The sequence below is a fragment of the Epinephelus fuscoguttatus genome, linkage group LG18, assembly GCF_011397635.1.
Source record: "Epinephelus fuscoguttatus linkage group LG18, E.fuscoguttatus.final_Chr_v1".
NCBI lineage: Eukaryota > Metazoa > Chordata > Actinopteri > Perciformes > Serranidae > Epinephelus > Epinephelus fuscoguttatus.
Window position 1 is genome coordinate 38365370 of NC_064769.1, and position 15873 is coordinate 38381242.

The 15873-nt window shown below is 42.6% G+C and overlaps 2 protein-coding genes across 5 annotated transcripts in view; both read left to right on the forward strand.

Annotated features, from left to right (window-relative positions):
• Nucleotides 1–6215, forward strand: part of LOC125906052 (metal transporter CNNM4) — a 34595-nt gene extending 28380 nt beyond the window's left edge. The window contains exons 6-8 of one of the 4 annotated variants that reach the window (XM_049604448.1): nt 591–680; nt 4929–5104; nt 5361–6215. In XM_049604448.1, coding sequence (XP_049460405.1) covers nt 591–680; nt 4929–5104; nt 5361–5909 — 815 coding nt within the window. In that variant the 3' untranslated portion in view covers nt 5910–6215. Of the gene's footprint in view, nt 1–590; nt 681–756; nt 1770–4928; nt 5105–5360 lie in introns of those variants that run through there. The other 3 variants (XM_049604449.1, XM_049604450.1, XM_049604452.1) reach the window with 3 other exon arrangements.
• Nucleotides 1–15873, forward strand: part of sec14l7 (SEC14-like lipid binding 7) — a 76781-nt gene that overhangs the window by 49231 nt on the left and 11677 nt on the right. The gene's annotated exons all lie outside the window — the stretch shown is intronic.

The window sequence follows — 15873 nt, forward strand, 5'->3', positions numbered from 1 at the left end:
TTGTTTTAGAAAGTGTGGGACATTATGAGACCCATAAAATAACTCCACCTTGAGGGATCTGTAACAACTGTGTTTGCTTATGTTTTGTGTTTTAACAAAAGCTAAATATCAGTTGACGTATTTTTAACAGATAAAAAACACAAAAGGTTTAAATGTTGACATTTGTATCGGCTTCAGTGATCCAGTATCAGTCAGGCTGAACTCTGAACTCCAGCTGTTAGCAGTGACACACGCTCACAAGTCAGATTTCTAGCAGTGAGTTCAGTTTTTAATGACCCAGTGTCGCTCTGTCATCCTTTTTAATTGGTAAATATGCCACAAAATTCAAAGTACAACATGTTTTCATTGTATCTGCCCTCTGGATCTATTTTGAATCACTGAGAGGAGTGTTACTATTTATTAGGAGTGTTTGTGATGCAGATGATGACGGTGTGAAGTCAGTGAGCTTCTTTGATCAGTATTTGATCACAGCGGTAACAATCGCTGCACCTGAACAGAGTAAATGCACAAAATAAATAAACCAGCTCATCTGTCTCTCTCTGCCCCTTCCTCCTCCTCCTCCTCCTCCTCCTCCTCCTCCTCTCTCTCAGCCGTCACCCCTCCTCTCTCCCCATCAGTGGCGTCCCCCCCTCCACGACGCCTCTCTCTTAAGAGGTTTTCTCTGTTCTCTCGTTTCCCAGGTAAACACTCGCACGGGCCGGGGGGGGGTCTTCTTAAAGCCTCTTCACCATTCTTCTTTTTTTTCATCATCTTCAGAGTCCTGATCCAGCAAGTGCAGACCCCATGATAGACACAGCAGAGTGTACAGACCAGCTTAATCAGCTTTTGCCCCTTTGAGTGACCTCTGACCTCCTTCAGACTGACAACAGGAGCTTTTAAAACAGATGGTGTTTCTCACAGTCAAGGATCCTTCCTTGGCCCCTCAGCAGGACAGTGCGCCACGCTGCGCCATAAAAATGACCCGAGGAAGGTGACAGAGAGCTCAAGGTGTCAACCTGGCCTCCAGATTCCCCAGATCCCAGTCTGATCGAGCATTCGTGTGACGTGCTGGTACCCCACCTCGCAACCAACAGGACTCAAAGGATCTGCTGCCAACGCCCTGGTGACAGACAGCACAGACACCTCCAGAGGTCCTGTGTCCAAGCCTCAACAGGTCAGAGCCAAGTCTGATCTAAGGAAGCCTCACTGTGGATCTGGGTACCTCTCGGGTACCAGCACGTCTTACCTTTGACGCCATGGTCACATTGGTCACCGACGTGAAGGACTCTAGCCATCTTGCAGCCCGACAGTTCAAGACACCCAAGGAGGATCCTTTGGGTGGTGGAAGGAGCATGCTAACATGTTTCCTAACCTGGCAGTGATTGAATGTTTTCACCATCCAGTCAAATAGACGTCCAATTCAAGAACGGAGAACCAGCTTCATGTGAGGGACTGGAGCCTGGGGGGGTTGATCACAGGGGCAGATTTATCTGGTGACCCTTTGGAGGGGTTTCAGTTTGATACAAGGAGGCCCCACTGTGGGTTGGACTTGACTCGTGGGTTCTAGCACATCCCGCAAATGCTCGATCAGATTGGGATGTGGGGAATTTTGTTGTGCGGCACAGTGCATTGTCCTGCTGGGGGGCCACTGCCATTGGGGAGTGCCGTTGTCAATAGGGAGTGTACTTGGTCTGCAATGATGTTTGGGTGCATGGAGCACGTCAAATGACATCCATATGACAGCCAGGGCCAAAGGTTTCCCACCAGAAAGTTGTTCTGTGACGAGATGATCAGTTTAATTCTCTTCACCATGTGGTGGTTTTGGCTGATGTATTTTTTTATAAATTAAAATGTCTAAATGTCAGGTTTAAGATGTACACATGAATGTGTCATATGTCGGCTGGACTTTAAAAAGACAGAAAATACAAACATCCGACAAACTGAAGCAGTAGTCTGTTGACATTTTTTGGTTAAGAGATGAATCGATTATCAAATCTGTTGAGGATCAATCCTTCGTTGATCAAATGACCAATCATTTCAGCTCCAGAAACAAAGTTCAGGTTCAGAAATCAATAAATTATTTCACAGATTTTGATTAAATAAGTGAGGAAATAAAAGAGACTGGAAAATATTATTAAGATGAACATAACACCACCGTAAGAGGAGATGTAACACCTTTAATATCAGGTCAGGTTGAAGGACGGAGCTGTGACACCGTCAGAGTCAAGTTCGGATCGGATCACAGCGGATCATTAACCCTCAGGTTATCACAGTGTGAGCAGAGTCAGACAAACTTGCTGGATGGGCTCGAGGCGCGGCGTCCTCTATTTTCTAACCCTGTCACCAACTCCTCCCTTTAACCACTGATCTGTGGTCAGATATGATTCATCACAATCCCTCGGCTGATCTGACCATAGACCTCTGGTTAAAGGAATAGTTCAACATTTTGGGAAAAACGCTCATTTGCTTTCTCACCAAGAGTTAGATGAGAACATGGATACGATCACAGATATGGAAACAAGAGACTGTGTCTCAGTTCAAGGGCTGCAGCCTTCGAAGGCTGCATTTTGAGACTGACTGCGTCGCATCGACGCGACCAAGGCTGTCCCAATTCGAAGACTCTTTCAGATGCGGCAAAGAAATGCGTCCGTCTTTCCCAGAATTTGGAGGATGCAGCGGATGAATGCTCCGTGGCCCAGCCTATCCCAAGATGCATTGCGCGACAGTGACAATTATATATTAAGTTAACTTAAGGTGAGACAGTGCAGGTAAATAGGGTAAAATTTTAAAATAATAGATATCATCATGAAACGTCCTCAGTTGATTACTTAGAATAGTATGAAAAAAAATGTATTACAAGTTTTTAAACTTTTAATGTTTAATTATGCAACAATATATTTTAGGAAGATAAATCTGAACATCTGATAAAGCCAGGTTCAAAATTCTTTTTTCATTTTGTTTGCATATAAGATAAAACAATTACAGAGGGATTTCAGGATGTCTGCTTTTATTACCTAGAAAATCAAAATATACTGTCCATAGCCTTAAAATAATGGATTTTCGCCATATTTTGGAAATAAAATGTCACATAAATCAGGCTAGGAATTATTAATTAACAAATCCCTCTGTAAATATCTTGAGAATATAGCTAGGTGTATAACTGGAAAGTTGAAGGTGCTACAGAGGCTGAGATGTTCGACTTGGAGTGTGACAAAAAACTCATTTTGAGAAAACGGCATTCAAAGATTTACCTAGGGGAATTTGATAAATTTCTATTGAAAACAATTGCTCTCAAACAGAATAAATGTTCAGGCCCTTAGTAATAATAATATAGAATATTTCAAGCTCATGAAAATTGATCATTTAATAACATGACAGGCACATAAGGCCTACAACTGTAGTAACCCAACTAATAAACATGTTGGGCTACACTGCACAATGCTAACTGTTTGGTAAATTCGGGAGAAACTTACAGCCCCGAGTAGACATAATGTAATAAAATAAACATCTAAATGTATAATTTGAATGTTTACTTTATAGCAGTTTGAAAGAAAACATATTCAAGGAGTAAACTAGCCCAAAATCTCAAAATTGTCCACTGCATGAAGTGCAGTTGTTAGCTAACGGTTAACTGTTACGTTAGCTAAAAGCACATAGCTTAAACAATCTGAATTTAATAAGTTTACCTGAAAACGGTCCATCAGCCTGAAATATATCAAACAGTGGTGTCTCCGGCGATGAACCATCTCCTCAAGTATTAAATGAAATGTAATATGTATGTATAACAATCTGTGGGTCCATGATTTAGGGCTAACTCACTTAATAGCTTACCGCCATATTAGAGAGAGCAAGGTCTGCCTGTAAACAAAGAGTAAGTAAACAGGGGAGCCTCGGTTTTAATGGATAAAAAGCACTGTATTTCAGTCATTTTTATATTCAAGGGTTTATGATCCAGGTGTATTCATACGTGCGAACAATTCATACAAACTTGACATGGCTGAATTAATGGATGGCAAATCGGTCGCTGAAGTTCAGATTTTCAACTATTATTTTGTCCAGAAAAAACACTGCTCCCCGGATTAGTCACATTTGTTCACAGGCAATTCTTGTACTTATTCTTGTGCAGTCTGGCGGCAAAGTTGACGCATTACTTCAACGGGCTGACACGGTCAATGTGGCGTCTACACGTATATGAATATCACTCTTGTGTTTGTCCTTTAAATATGAAACTACAGCATAGCAGCCAGTTAGCTTAGCTTAGCGTAAAGACTGAAACAGCTAGCCCAAAGGACACTGGGTTATATGTTGTCTGTGTAAACAAAAATCAACAAAACAACATATAACCTGAGTTAGTGAGCTCTGGCGGTGCTTTACCTTCTGACAGAACCATGCTAGCTGTTCCCATCAGTTCTCAGTCTTAATGCTAAGCTAAGCTAATGAGCTGTAGCTCCAAACTTTGGTACCTCCCAAAATGTTGAACTATTCCTTTAAGCACAAATGTTCTCCCGTATCTGTAACTTCTCTACACGACGCTGAACCCCAGCTCTCTGATCATCACTGACACTGTCTCCAAGACTACGAGGATGCTTTCCTGCCCCTGACGTCACCCTCCATGACATCACTAAAAGCAGCCAATGAGAGAGCTCCCTCCTCTGAGCTCAGACTGTCCTGTTTTAACCATGAGATGTTCAAATGTCACCTTATCGCATGTGGCATGTTTGTCGCATTCTTTCCATAACAGTCTCATCTCTTCCATCGATCCATCACGTGTGATGATGTCGACATTAATGTGTATTTGTGTGATGTGTTGCAGTGTGTTCACAGTCGTCTCGTTCTCATGTTGTTTTTTCCTGGTGTGTTTTCTGCTTTGGTGTTGTGTGTGTGTGTGTGTGTGTGTGTGTGGTTGCCTCCTAACCCTCCCACTCACTCTCTTCTCTGTTAATCCCCAGAGTTTCGTTCTCCGTCACACGGGGGCAACCTAAACCGCTCGGCGTCTCTGAGCTGCACTGAGCGCGCTCCAGAGAGCGGCTCTGTCAGCGGGAGCATTAATCAGATCCCAGGAACCCCCTTCCAGTACGTACCAGACTTCTGCGTACGAGCTCTCACAGACCTGCAGTTTGTCAAGGTGAGTATCAGTCAGACTCTGCAGCAGTACTCAGATCCTCAAAGTCCTGCATAAGTAAAAGTGTGATCAGCAAAGCCCCACTTTCAGGCTTCAGTTCCACAAACATCATGTGGAGGAATCTCTGTATGGCCACACTGTACCATCGTTATGATGACATCATCATTACCATGGGCAACATATCTTGACAGTATCGTATTATGACTCTGTGATTCCCGCCCCGACTCCCCTCGTCTCACTGATGTTTTGTCCTCCTCAGATCACTCGTTCTCAGTACCAAAACGGCGTCCTGGCGTCCAGGCTGGACAGCACGCCACAGTCTCCAGAGGGCAGTCACACTCGCCTGGACACATCTGCCTCTTTGCCTCCTGTGACGCCACCAGGGACCCGCTTCCCACTGCCGCTGGCCACACCTCCTGCAAAGCGCCCGCCCTCCAACACTCAGCTGCCGCCACCAAGCAGCCGCGGAGCTCTGCCCCAAACCACCACCTCCTCCTCCGGCCGCAGACCGAGCCAGTGTCTGCCTCAAGGCACCCCGCCTCCGAGCAACCACACCCCCCTCTCCCAAACCCCTCCGTCCTCCCTGAGCTCAGCGCCGTGCACCTTTAACCTCCACCCGACTCTGCCCTCCTCCAAGCTCCAGCAGTCGCCGCCCTCTGCTGGCTCGGAGAACGGGCCGGGAGAGACCACCACTCTGCTCAGTGAGCAGCAGAACTGTGTGGGCCCCCGCAGGCCCAGCAACAGCCAGGCACACCCCCACCCACAGGTCCACACCATCACTCACGCACACACTGAAAGCACCATCTAACTTAACAAGTCCCCGCGGGGAAACTAAACTACCTGTGCACTCACTCACACACACTGGCACTACTTCCTGTTTCCTGTTTGCTCGTTGTCTCCTGAACTTTTCTGTAGACGTCTGAGGCGAGCTGAGGATCAGCTCCTCAGATGCTCCTGTATCCCGTCCTGCATGTCCCCCTCCCAACACTGACACACATCAGAATAGACTACAAAGATGGCGGAGGGAACACCAGTGAGTATGACTGGAGATACAGATGGGGCTGTGTATGTGTGTGTGTGTGTGTGTGTGTGTGTGTGTGTGTGTGTGTGTGTGTGTGTGTGTTTTTAAAGGGTCAGTTCACCTGAATTACAGAAAGACATATCTCACCTGCAGTGGTATCAAACTGCAGATGGGTTTAGTTTTATTTGTCCAGGTTTTGAGATGTCTGCCTTCACCTGGGTGAAAAATTAACTCAGCAGAAACACTTTGACACTTCCTGTGGATCATCTACTGACCAACTGTGAGCTGTTTGTTTTGACCTGTGAACTTATTTGGTCAAAATTCTCATCATAAAATCAGGAAGTTTAGGTTTCAGTTTTTCCCCTGCTGTGACAGCGCCGCCTACATTAGAGTCCTAATTTGCGTCGTGCAGGTTCAGCGTGGGTGTGGGCACTAAAAGCAGTCTTTATATCTCCTAAAGGTCCCGTGTGAAGGATTTAGGAGGACATGTTGGCAGGAATTTAATATAACATAGTAAGCATGTTTTCTTTAGTGTATATCATCATCTAAAAATAAGAATAGTTCTGTTTTTGTTACCTTAAAATGTTGATCTCTACACAGAGAGCAGGTCCCTGTCTGCAGAGACCGCCATGTTGCACTGCCATGTTTCTACAGTAGCCCAGAATGGACACACCAAACTCTGGGCCGTACACATGCTGCATGTTTAAGCGCCTGCGTGCTACTCTTGTGCCGACGTTAAAGAGCATGCAGGCAGGTTGCGTCCGGTGTTCTGTGTCCGTGTGACAGGTGTAAAGCTCTGGGCAGCTCTCAGCTTCTTCTCCATATTTATCACCGACTGATAGTGAATGAATCTATTGGCTGTGATTGGTTGTTCCTCGGCACATGACATGCACGGTGTATTTCAGAAGTTAATCTCAGGGCGCAGCTGTCATGCCCTGAAGAAGAGGTGCTCGGGAACGCTAGCATGTCACAACGGCATGTGAGCGCACCTGCAGCATGTCTACATTGCAAACAATGGATTTGAGGGTGAAAAAACTCGGCATGTGTACGGCCTTTTAAGGACGCATGGAAGTCTGAGGGCAGTGATGGTCACAGCTTTTGATATGAACGTATCTGTTTTTGTAGGTAAAAGGCATAAAGAGTTTCTGACTTGTAAATAAAGTCAGAGTCAGCGTCCGAGTTGTTTATCTGGCTGGGAAAGCTCTGATAGAAACGACTTGGTGCTTGCAAATATGGAAGCAGTTAAAACAAATATAGATGCCTGAAATCAGACACAGACTGTTGTTAATAATCATCATAATGAACTTAATATGTTACGTGCTTTCTAGGTGCAAAACGCCAAAGTCGTTTAGTGTAATTAAGCCCAACTTTAACAGATGTGCTGTTTGCACAAATATGTCCAAAAACCTTTTTTGATAAATGGAAAATCTGCTGCTCTATCATTTTATTACCTGACACAAAAAGTCAGGAGAGAATTAAAAGTTACTCAAACAAAACTAAACCTGTGTGCTTATATTTCAGAGTCAGACATCTCAAAACCTCGACACATTGTCATTTATGTGAACTGAGCCTTTAAGTCATCTCTGTACGACATTAACAAGAACCTGGCGTTTCCAGATCAGAGCTGGAGTCAGTTTAGTTGTTTTATTTTTCCAAAGAGAGAAACTTCCAGAAACTCTAAAGTTACCAGTGAAGGTTTTATTTTCCATAATTCAGACTTCAGTCGTGTACCGGCGGTTTGTTTGAGTGTGTTTTTGGAGCAGAGTTGTTTTTTTTTTATTAATGTGAAGGAACGAGTTCCTCTGTGCTGAAGTGTCAGTGAGTCGGTTCATCTACCAGCAAACGGACCAGAGTCACTGTTCTGAGTCAAAGTTCAACAACCACACTGGTGATTCTGCATGTTTTCACCCCTTTAATACAAACTGGGAGAACGTTACATCGCACTGGTTTTACAAATGATTCTGCAGGTTTCTGGATTTTTAGATTTAAGTCAGTTTCCATTCATTTCTGTTTGGCTTCAAAATGAAATGTGAGTCACAGCTCAGACGTGTTTCTGAGGCGTGCAGTGTCTCTTTAATTTAAATCTTAGAATTAAATCAACTGTGGCTCTGATTGGTTCAGACTCCTGCCAACACATACCTGCTGACCAATCAGAGCCCTCAGTGCTGCTCTGTGGGTAGGACTTTAATTTCACTTTTTAGACGGCAATGACACAGCTGAAAAGACGTCTTTAAATTAAAGCAGGAAAAAATGCAAACTATAAATGTAAAAGCTGGTTAAAGATAAATTGAAGGATGTAATATAATAATAAAAATAAGCAAGTAGAATAAAAATTACACTTAAAAAATATTTTTAAAATTGTGATTCTGTTTGAAAAAGTATTATTTCACTGTTTCAACACAAAATAAAGAAATAGAAATTTTAAATTGGCAACATTAATCATCTTTTTTTTATTATTATTATTTAGTCTATTAATTCACAATTTGTATGCACATTTGATTAATGAAGAAATAATTTTACATGTTTGAATTTATTACTTCATAATATTTAAAGCCTGCTCATTGATTTCTGCACACTACAGAAATGAAATGACGCTGACTGCTATCTAAAAAGTTGAAATATACACAAGACTCATACAATAAAAAATATAAATTGCACATGATTTGTAGTTCAGAGGTTAAACCTGCAGAAACACCGGTGTGGTCCTTTAAATGAATATTTCTAGAGATGTGACGGTGGGTGTCTTCCTGGTCTACCTCTTGACCGAGGCAATATGTTTTAAATTATTTAATTTCCAAGAGTGATGTTCAAATATTTATTTCATGTAATATTAATTTATATAAGTACATATATATATTTGACATTCCATTTGTTGTTTTATATTTTAGAGATTTTATTTATTTTTTGCTTTCTCTGGTTCTTGAATGCCGTTAAAGTCGAAGGGAAAGCTGCGTATTTCAGACACTGTTTCTTCCACTGAATCTTCCTCACTGTGAACAGAACACGGAGCGACGCCGGCTCCTTCTCAGAGCTTCACCACGTCACGACACGAAGAGACGACCAAACTGGATCTTTAGTTGTTGCTACACTGTGCGTTCACTGACATGAAGCGATGGACTGATGTCACAACTGGGCTTTTTATTTATTTCCACTGAGTTACTGTGCATCAGAGCATGCAGGTGTGGCTTCACGAAGATCAAATAAGCAGAATGACGAGTACTTTAATGCTCACAGATTTATTCGCAAATACCATCTGCTGTCTGAGTTTAATATTCTCTGTGCACTCTTATTACAGATGATGAGTCTGTAAAGAACCTGACCAAACTGTCTCTCAGAGGCTCTGGACTGTTTTGGTTTTAAGCACGGCCGTAGCCAGGATTTTAGAGATACTGAGGTCATGTGCCTATGCCCTGCCCCCACACACATTCTCATTGACTGATGAATTGGCGCTGGTTATTTATATTATTGTGGCGTACTGATTATGAATACAGTCCATCTGATGCTGTCGACATTACAGATCAGAAGCACAGAGAGTTGTTGACTAGAGGTGATACGCCGTCTCATGGCGGTCACTTAGTGTGAACTGGCAGGTTTGTAGAACACTGCAGAACGATGCGTTGACAGTAATTGTTTGTTTTGAATTCGTCTCGTTGCAAATCTTTGGTCTGAACTGGGTTTAAATGCCCCCTCCACACTGCCAGGAATAAAATTCAGGTGCAAAAACACTGAATGCCAGCGAACAAATACTGGGTCTAAAGGTACTGGAATCACCCCAGAAACCTTGAGGTTACAAGTATCCCAAAATTCCCAGAAACTAAACACAGAAGTCGTGACCTCAGTATCCTGAGTTGTGGCTGCAGTCCTGATTCTGCCACAAATTGCAAGCTGTTAAGTCTTATTTTTGATCCTTTGGATTCATTACTGGTGTCATTTGCTTATGATGTGATTGGTTTTGACATTTTGGCAAACTGTTTCTGAGCCCTGGGCTGAACCCGAGGCTACAGAAAAAAACACTAACACCTATTCTTCCTGTCCGACCTCACTCATGTCTGTTCGTTAAACATGAATCTGCAGCCAGTAGACAGTTAGAAGAAAGCGAATCTTTAACGTGTGTTTCGCCTGTGTATTTGTTAACCATTGAGCTTTGCAGTAAGCGCAGGGTTAAGGATTGACACTTGAATATTGAAAACACTCACAGCACAATAACTTAATTTTAATGGACCACAAACATTCCACTGCATGTCTTCACACTGGTGATGTTAACCCTGTCAGGGCCAAACGTGGTGTGATAAACCCTCATGTTGCTTCCTGTAACTGGGCAAATGTATGTATGGTGTGTGTGTGTGTGTGTGTGTGTGTGTGTGTGTGTGTGTCCCTGTGGCACTTAATGTGAAGAAGTTTTAATTGTGTGTGTGTGTAAATGAAACCTGTTCAACCGGTGTTCGGAGCAGACGGGGAGTTGGAAGACGTTTGGTTGTGTTCCAGAGGAGATAAAGAGATTATAACATGAAGACGACTGTAGCAGCTCGCTCCTCGCGGGCTGAGCTCTGACGTTAAAGCTGCTAGCATGTAATCTACCTATTTTTTTGTTTTTCATATGTATGCAGTGACGCTGAAACATTTTTAAGTGACTGTGAAGATAAATTATTTTGTTGATGATATAGTGGTTTATTTGAAAGGATAAAAAAACGAACAACTGTTCTATAAGCTAGCACTGATTTCAAAAACACTTTAAACACGTGAGTTAGGTAGTCTGAGGAAGTGAGTACTCCAAAGCATTTCTCTTTTGGTGGAATGATTTCCCAAAACTGGATTAATAAGCTGCTCCGAGGGCCCCCAGGCAGCCCTGTTTTCACTGTGGTAATTTGGTTTATTTAAACAGTCCCTCCAGGATTTTACAGACTTTTTTCAGGGATTGTTGTGGCATAAATTTCCTGATTTCACAGCAGCTTTTCTAAAAAGCAGGGAATTCACGGGGACTGATTGAATACATGGAATTTTAATTGTTGGAATCACAACAGCCTGCAGGGTTCCCACAGTGATGGAAAACCTGGAAGTCATGTAATTTCTGTATCACATTTTCTTGGCCTGGAAGTCATAGAGTTGGTAAAGTTGTGCGGGGCACTGCCATGATGGTGAAATTCATGGGAAACTACCATCGGTCAAATCTGTGAAAAAGTTGCAGTGATCGGACAAAATTGCAGAGTCACAGGGAATTCTGGGGACTGATTGAATTAGCATTAATTGTTGCAATCAGGACTACCAGGAAGGTTCGCATGGTCATGGAAACCTGGAAAAGTCATGCAATTTCACGATCACATTTTCCAGTGATGTTGTGTGGCGGACTGCTATGATTGTTGAAGCTCACAGAAAACTACTGTGATTGGGCAAAGTTGCAAAAAAGTTGCGGTGATCAGAGAAATTGCAAGGTCGCAGGCATTTTGATGACTGATTGAATTGGCATTAATTGGCGTTAAGGAAAATCACATCTTCCAGTGACAGTGTGCTGGGGACGGCTATGATTGGTCAAATTTGTGAAAAAGTTGCAGCGATGAGACAAAATTGCAAAGTCGCAGAGAATTCACAGGGTTTGGTTGAATTAGCGTTAATTGTTGCGATCACAACTTCCTGAATGGTTCCCATAGTCATGGAAAACCTGGAAAAGTCATGGAATTTGGTTGCGTGTAATGAAATGAGTACATTAATCTTCCATGGATAACCTTCGACGCAGTGTAATGCAACAGCAAATTTATTTTCTGTAGCTGTTGATACAGCATTGCTCTAACAATCGTCTATGTGTGATCTTTAGTTATCATCACGTACGTTTTTCTTTTCTTTTTTTTTTCCCCCCTGTAATCTTTTCATGAACGCCAGCTAGCTGAAATTATGTTAGAGTTTTATGTGATATGCTGACAAGTGCGTTCTGAATTTAAGGCTGCTGTCAGCCCTAGAGTGGTCTCCTCTGGTCTGAATCAGGGACTCATGTTGTTCCAAAGTTGTATAATTGCCTAGAGTTGGTTCGTGTTCTCACGGCAGCATTTACAAGAGGACCAGATCAAATGCCTTGTGTGAGAAAGCTGCTCTTGATTGGTCAGAATTTCCATGTGGGAAAAATCCAGGAAGTAAAGCAAACGTTGAAGAAGAGTACACTTGCAAGATAAATGTGACACTTTCTAATGTCACAATGGAGGGACAACTACGCAGGTTGATTTTAGCGCTGCTCATCGTGGACTATATTGCTGTCATTGTTCATTTTAGTCAAAGCATACAGTTTGAAAACGAGGCAAACGCGGCTCCAACTAGAAAACAATGTTTTGATGCATTGGATGTGCTGAATGTGCATATTAAGGCAGTACAGGAGGAGGTGCACATTAATAATCCTCCAGGACTGTAACATGCTCATGTTTAACCCAAACAATGTGTCATGTGACTGCAGTTGCTTCACATCCAGGTCGGAACACCTTCTCACCACAAACCAACCGCACCAGAGTTCCTTTGGAACCGGACTGAGACCACCTCTTCAAGAAGGTCTCAGTCCGGTTGTTTTGGTGCACACCTGAGTGTGATTGCTGTGTTCACACCTGCCCAAACGCACCGCACTGAGGGGGCAAATGAACTTGAGTTTGACTGAACTGAACCAAACAGGGCAGGTGTGAAAGCAGCCTTAGTCTCTGTGGGAACCCTGATCCTGGAGGGGCTGTTTAAAACCGATCGGGTAAATGCACCACTGAAGCTCAAAATCAAAAGTTAAGGATATAAAGGAGATTTATTTTTATATCAAGGTCTTACCTGGTCTCTAAATCTAGTTTTCAGACCTCCATTATTTGAGTTTTGTGCTCACGTGTCACAAAATTTATTTGTGCTTCACCAAATGCAGCAAATGGGGGGTTAATGGGGCCTCGGCAGCTCACTGTTACCCCAGGGGCCCCCCCCTCCACCAAGGGGAAGATCAGCACTCTGTGAAAACCATTGATTTTATTCCGCAGGACCAGCTGAGGAAAACCTGCTGGTTAAATGGAGATATTGATATAATGGACAGAGCCTTACCCTCTACTGGAAGAAAATTTAGACCTGCCTGCTGGTTCATCTAGGTCTCATGTAGCAATTGGTCTTATACTGGTTTCCAGTGAAGCCACTGGTTGGCTGTGTGATTACCAGTTTGTGTACTGGGAAATGTGCAAACAACTGTTCTACTTATTAATGTTGTATTTATTGTAAACATTGTATTTATTGTTGGGTTTTTTTGTTTTGTTAAAGACACCTGAAGGTGTGGTTCTGTGAAACGGGCTTCCAGCTGTGAGACGCAGCTTTTATTGGGTTCATTCACCCAGAAACACTGTGTTCAGCTCCCTGACTGCTGTCTGTGTGACATTACTGTAAATACTCTGTACATGAAGAGACGGGCATTCGTGTGACGCTGAAAGAGATGTTGAAAATAGATCTATTTATAACGAGAGCGTTTTATTTCCATTGTTTTTGCTAGGAAGGCATTAAATAGCAATAAACATTGCACAGAGTTGACCTCAATAATTTACTCCTCATATCTCCTGTAGCGTTCTTCCATCTTTTGTTCCTTAGATAACTAAAGCTTTGTTTCTCTCAGCCAAAATCCTCTCCCGTCCTCCCCCCTTTCCTGTCATCCTTCACCATCCTGTATCTCCCTTTGTTTCTCCTCTCCTCCCACGCCTCCAGCTCACTTTCCCTCATCTATTTTTCACCCTGCCCTTATCTCGACTCCTCTCCCGCCGCTCAGAAGTATTGAAATTCCTGCGGCTTTGACTGCCGGTCCGATCTGCTAAGCCGTTTTTATTGTTCAGACCTTTTTTTTCTATCATGGGACTGGAGCGGGGGAGCGGAGCTTATCAGCAACTCCTGGAGTGTTGTTTTTAGCCCTGCAGCGGTGTGATGATTAGACCTGTACGAAGGTTAAATATTTTCTGGTTGCAGGGTTCTCAGGCCTGTAAAGTTTTCCACGCTGTGTATCATTCACAAGTGGTAGTTTGTGGAGCGATGCAGAGACGAAGGTGAGGAGGGCGAAAAGCTCCTCGACGTACTGTTATCATCCTTTCATTAAGGTCGATCTGCACACACAGATCAGGCTGCATTCAAGTTTTTCAGAGTTGCTGTGCAGATTCGAGATGTTTCAAACATCTGAAATACAAAAAGATTCATCAGTAAGCATTCATAACCTTCTCCCTTTTCATTTCCCCGAGGTAGATTCCTGTTTGAATATCCAGAATTGGACTTGGTTGTGACTTTTCTTTCATTGCGATGGTTGAACAAAGGTGGAGGAGCACTTCCAAACATGGAGTGTGTACCTTTAAAGCAATGTGTACATACTGTTTTCTAAGTACTGTAAGGCATTTGAAGAAATCTATGAGGTTAATAAACCTGAGATATATTTCTCTACAGAAAATCTGCCTCTGTTTGATTTCACTGCTGGAATGAAGTTTTCTTTTGCCTGTTTCAGATGTGAGCGATGTTTACAGGACGTGTGGGTGGATCCTTGAATTCTGTTATCAGAAGGAAGCTGGTTATTATATTCCTGTCATTACCGACCCTGCACGTCTTCTCACACACACACACCGCACAGATGGAAACCTATATTATTATTACTGCAGATTCACAACAGGGAATATGTTTTTTCCTTTTATGACTTACGACAAATTAAAAACTTTATTGTGTTAAAGGTCCAGTGTGCAGGATTCAAGGGGGTCTATCAGCAGAATTTGAATGTAATGCATTAAGTCTGTTTTCTTTAGTGTGTAATCACCTGAATATACAAATTGTGTTTTTGTTCCCTCAGAATGAGACGTTTATATCTACACAGGGAGCAGGTCCTCATCCACAGAGATCACCATGGTCACCATGTTTCTACAGCAGCCCACAACGGACAAACCAAACACTGGCTCTAGATGGGGACATGTGCATTTTTGTGTCAGCCACCGTAGTTAACAGAACCTCCGCAACAAGTGTGTTGAAAAAAGAAAATAAAACCGCAGATTTTTCATGCCTCTGTGCTGGCAACAGCTGTGGCAAGAGAAGTTATATTTTGGGTTTTTTTTGTCTGTCCGTCCATTTCATTCTAGTGAGCATGATTTCTCGAGCGCCCTTTGGGAATTTCTTCAAATTTGACACAAACATCCACTTGGACTGAATGATGAACTGATTGGATTTGGTGGTCAAAGGTCTCACTGTGACCTTATGTCCATTTCATTTTCGAAAAAAACACTATCTCAAGAACAGCTTGAGGGAATTTCTTTAAATTTGGCACAAACGTCCACTTGGACTCAACAATGAACTGATGAGATTTTGGTGGTCAAAGATTACTGTGACCTTGTGTCCATCTAATTTTTGAGAACAAAATATCTCAAGAAAAGCTTGAGGGATTTTTTTTTTTTTTTTTCCAAATTTGGCACAAACGTCCACTTGGAGTCACTGATTGAACTTGGTGGAATTTCTTCAAATTTGGCACAAACTTCCACTTGGACTCGAGGATGAGCTGTTGAGAATTTGGTGGTCAAATGTGACTGTGACCTTGTGTCTGTTTTATTTTCTAAAACACAATATCTCAAGAACAGCTTGAGGTAATTTCTTTAAATTTGGCACAAAAGTCCATTTGGACTCAACAATGAACTGATGAGATTTTGGTGGTCAAAGGTTACTGTGACCTTGTGTCCATCTCATTTTCGTGATCACAACATCTCAAGAATAGCTTGAGGGAATTTTTTTTTTTTTTAAATTTGGCACA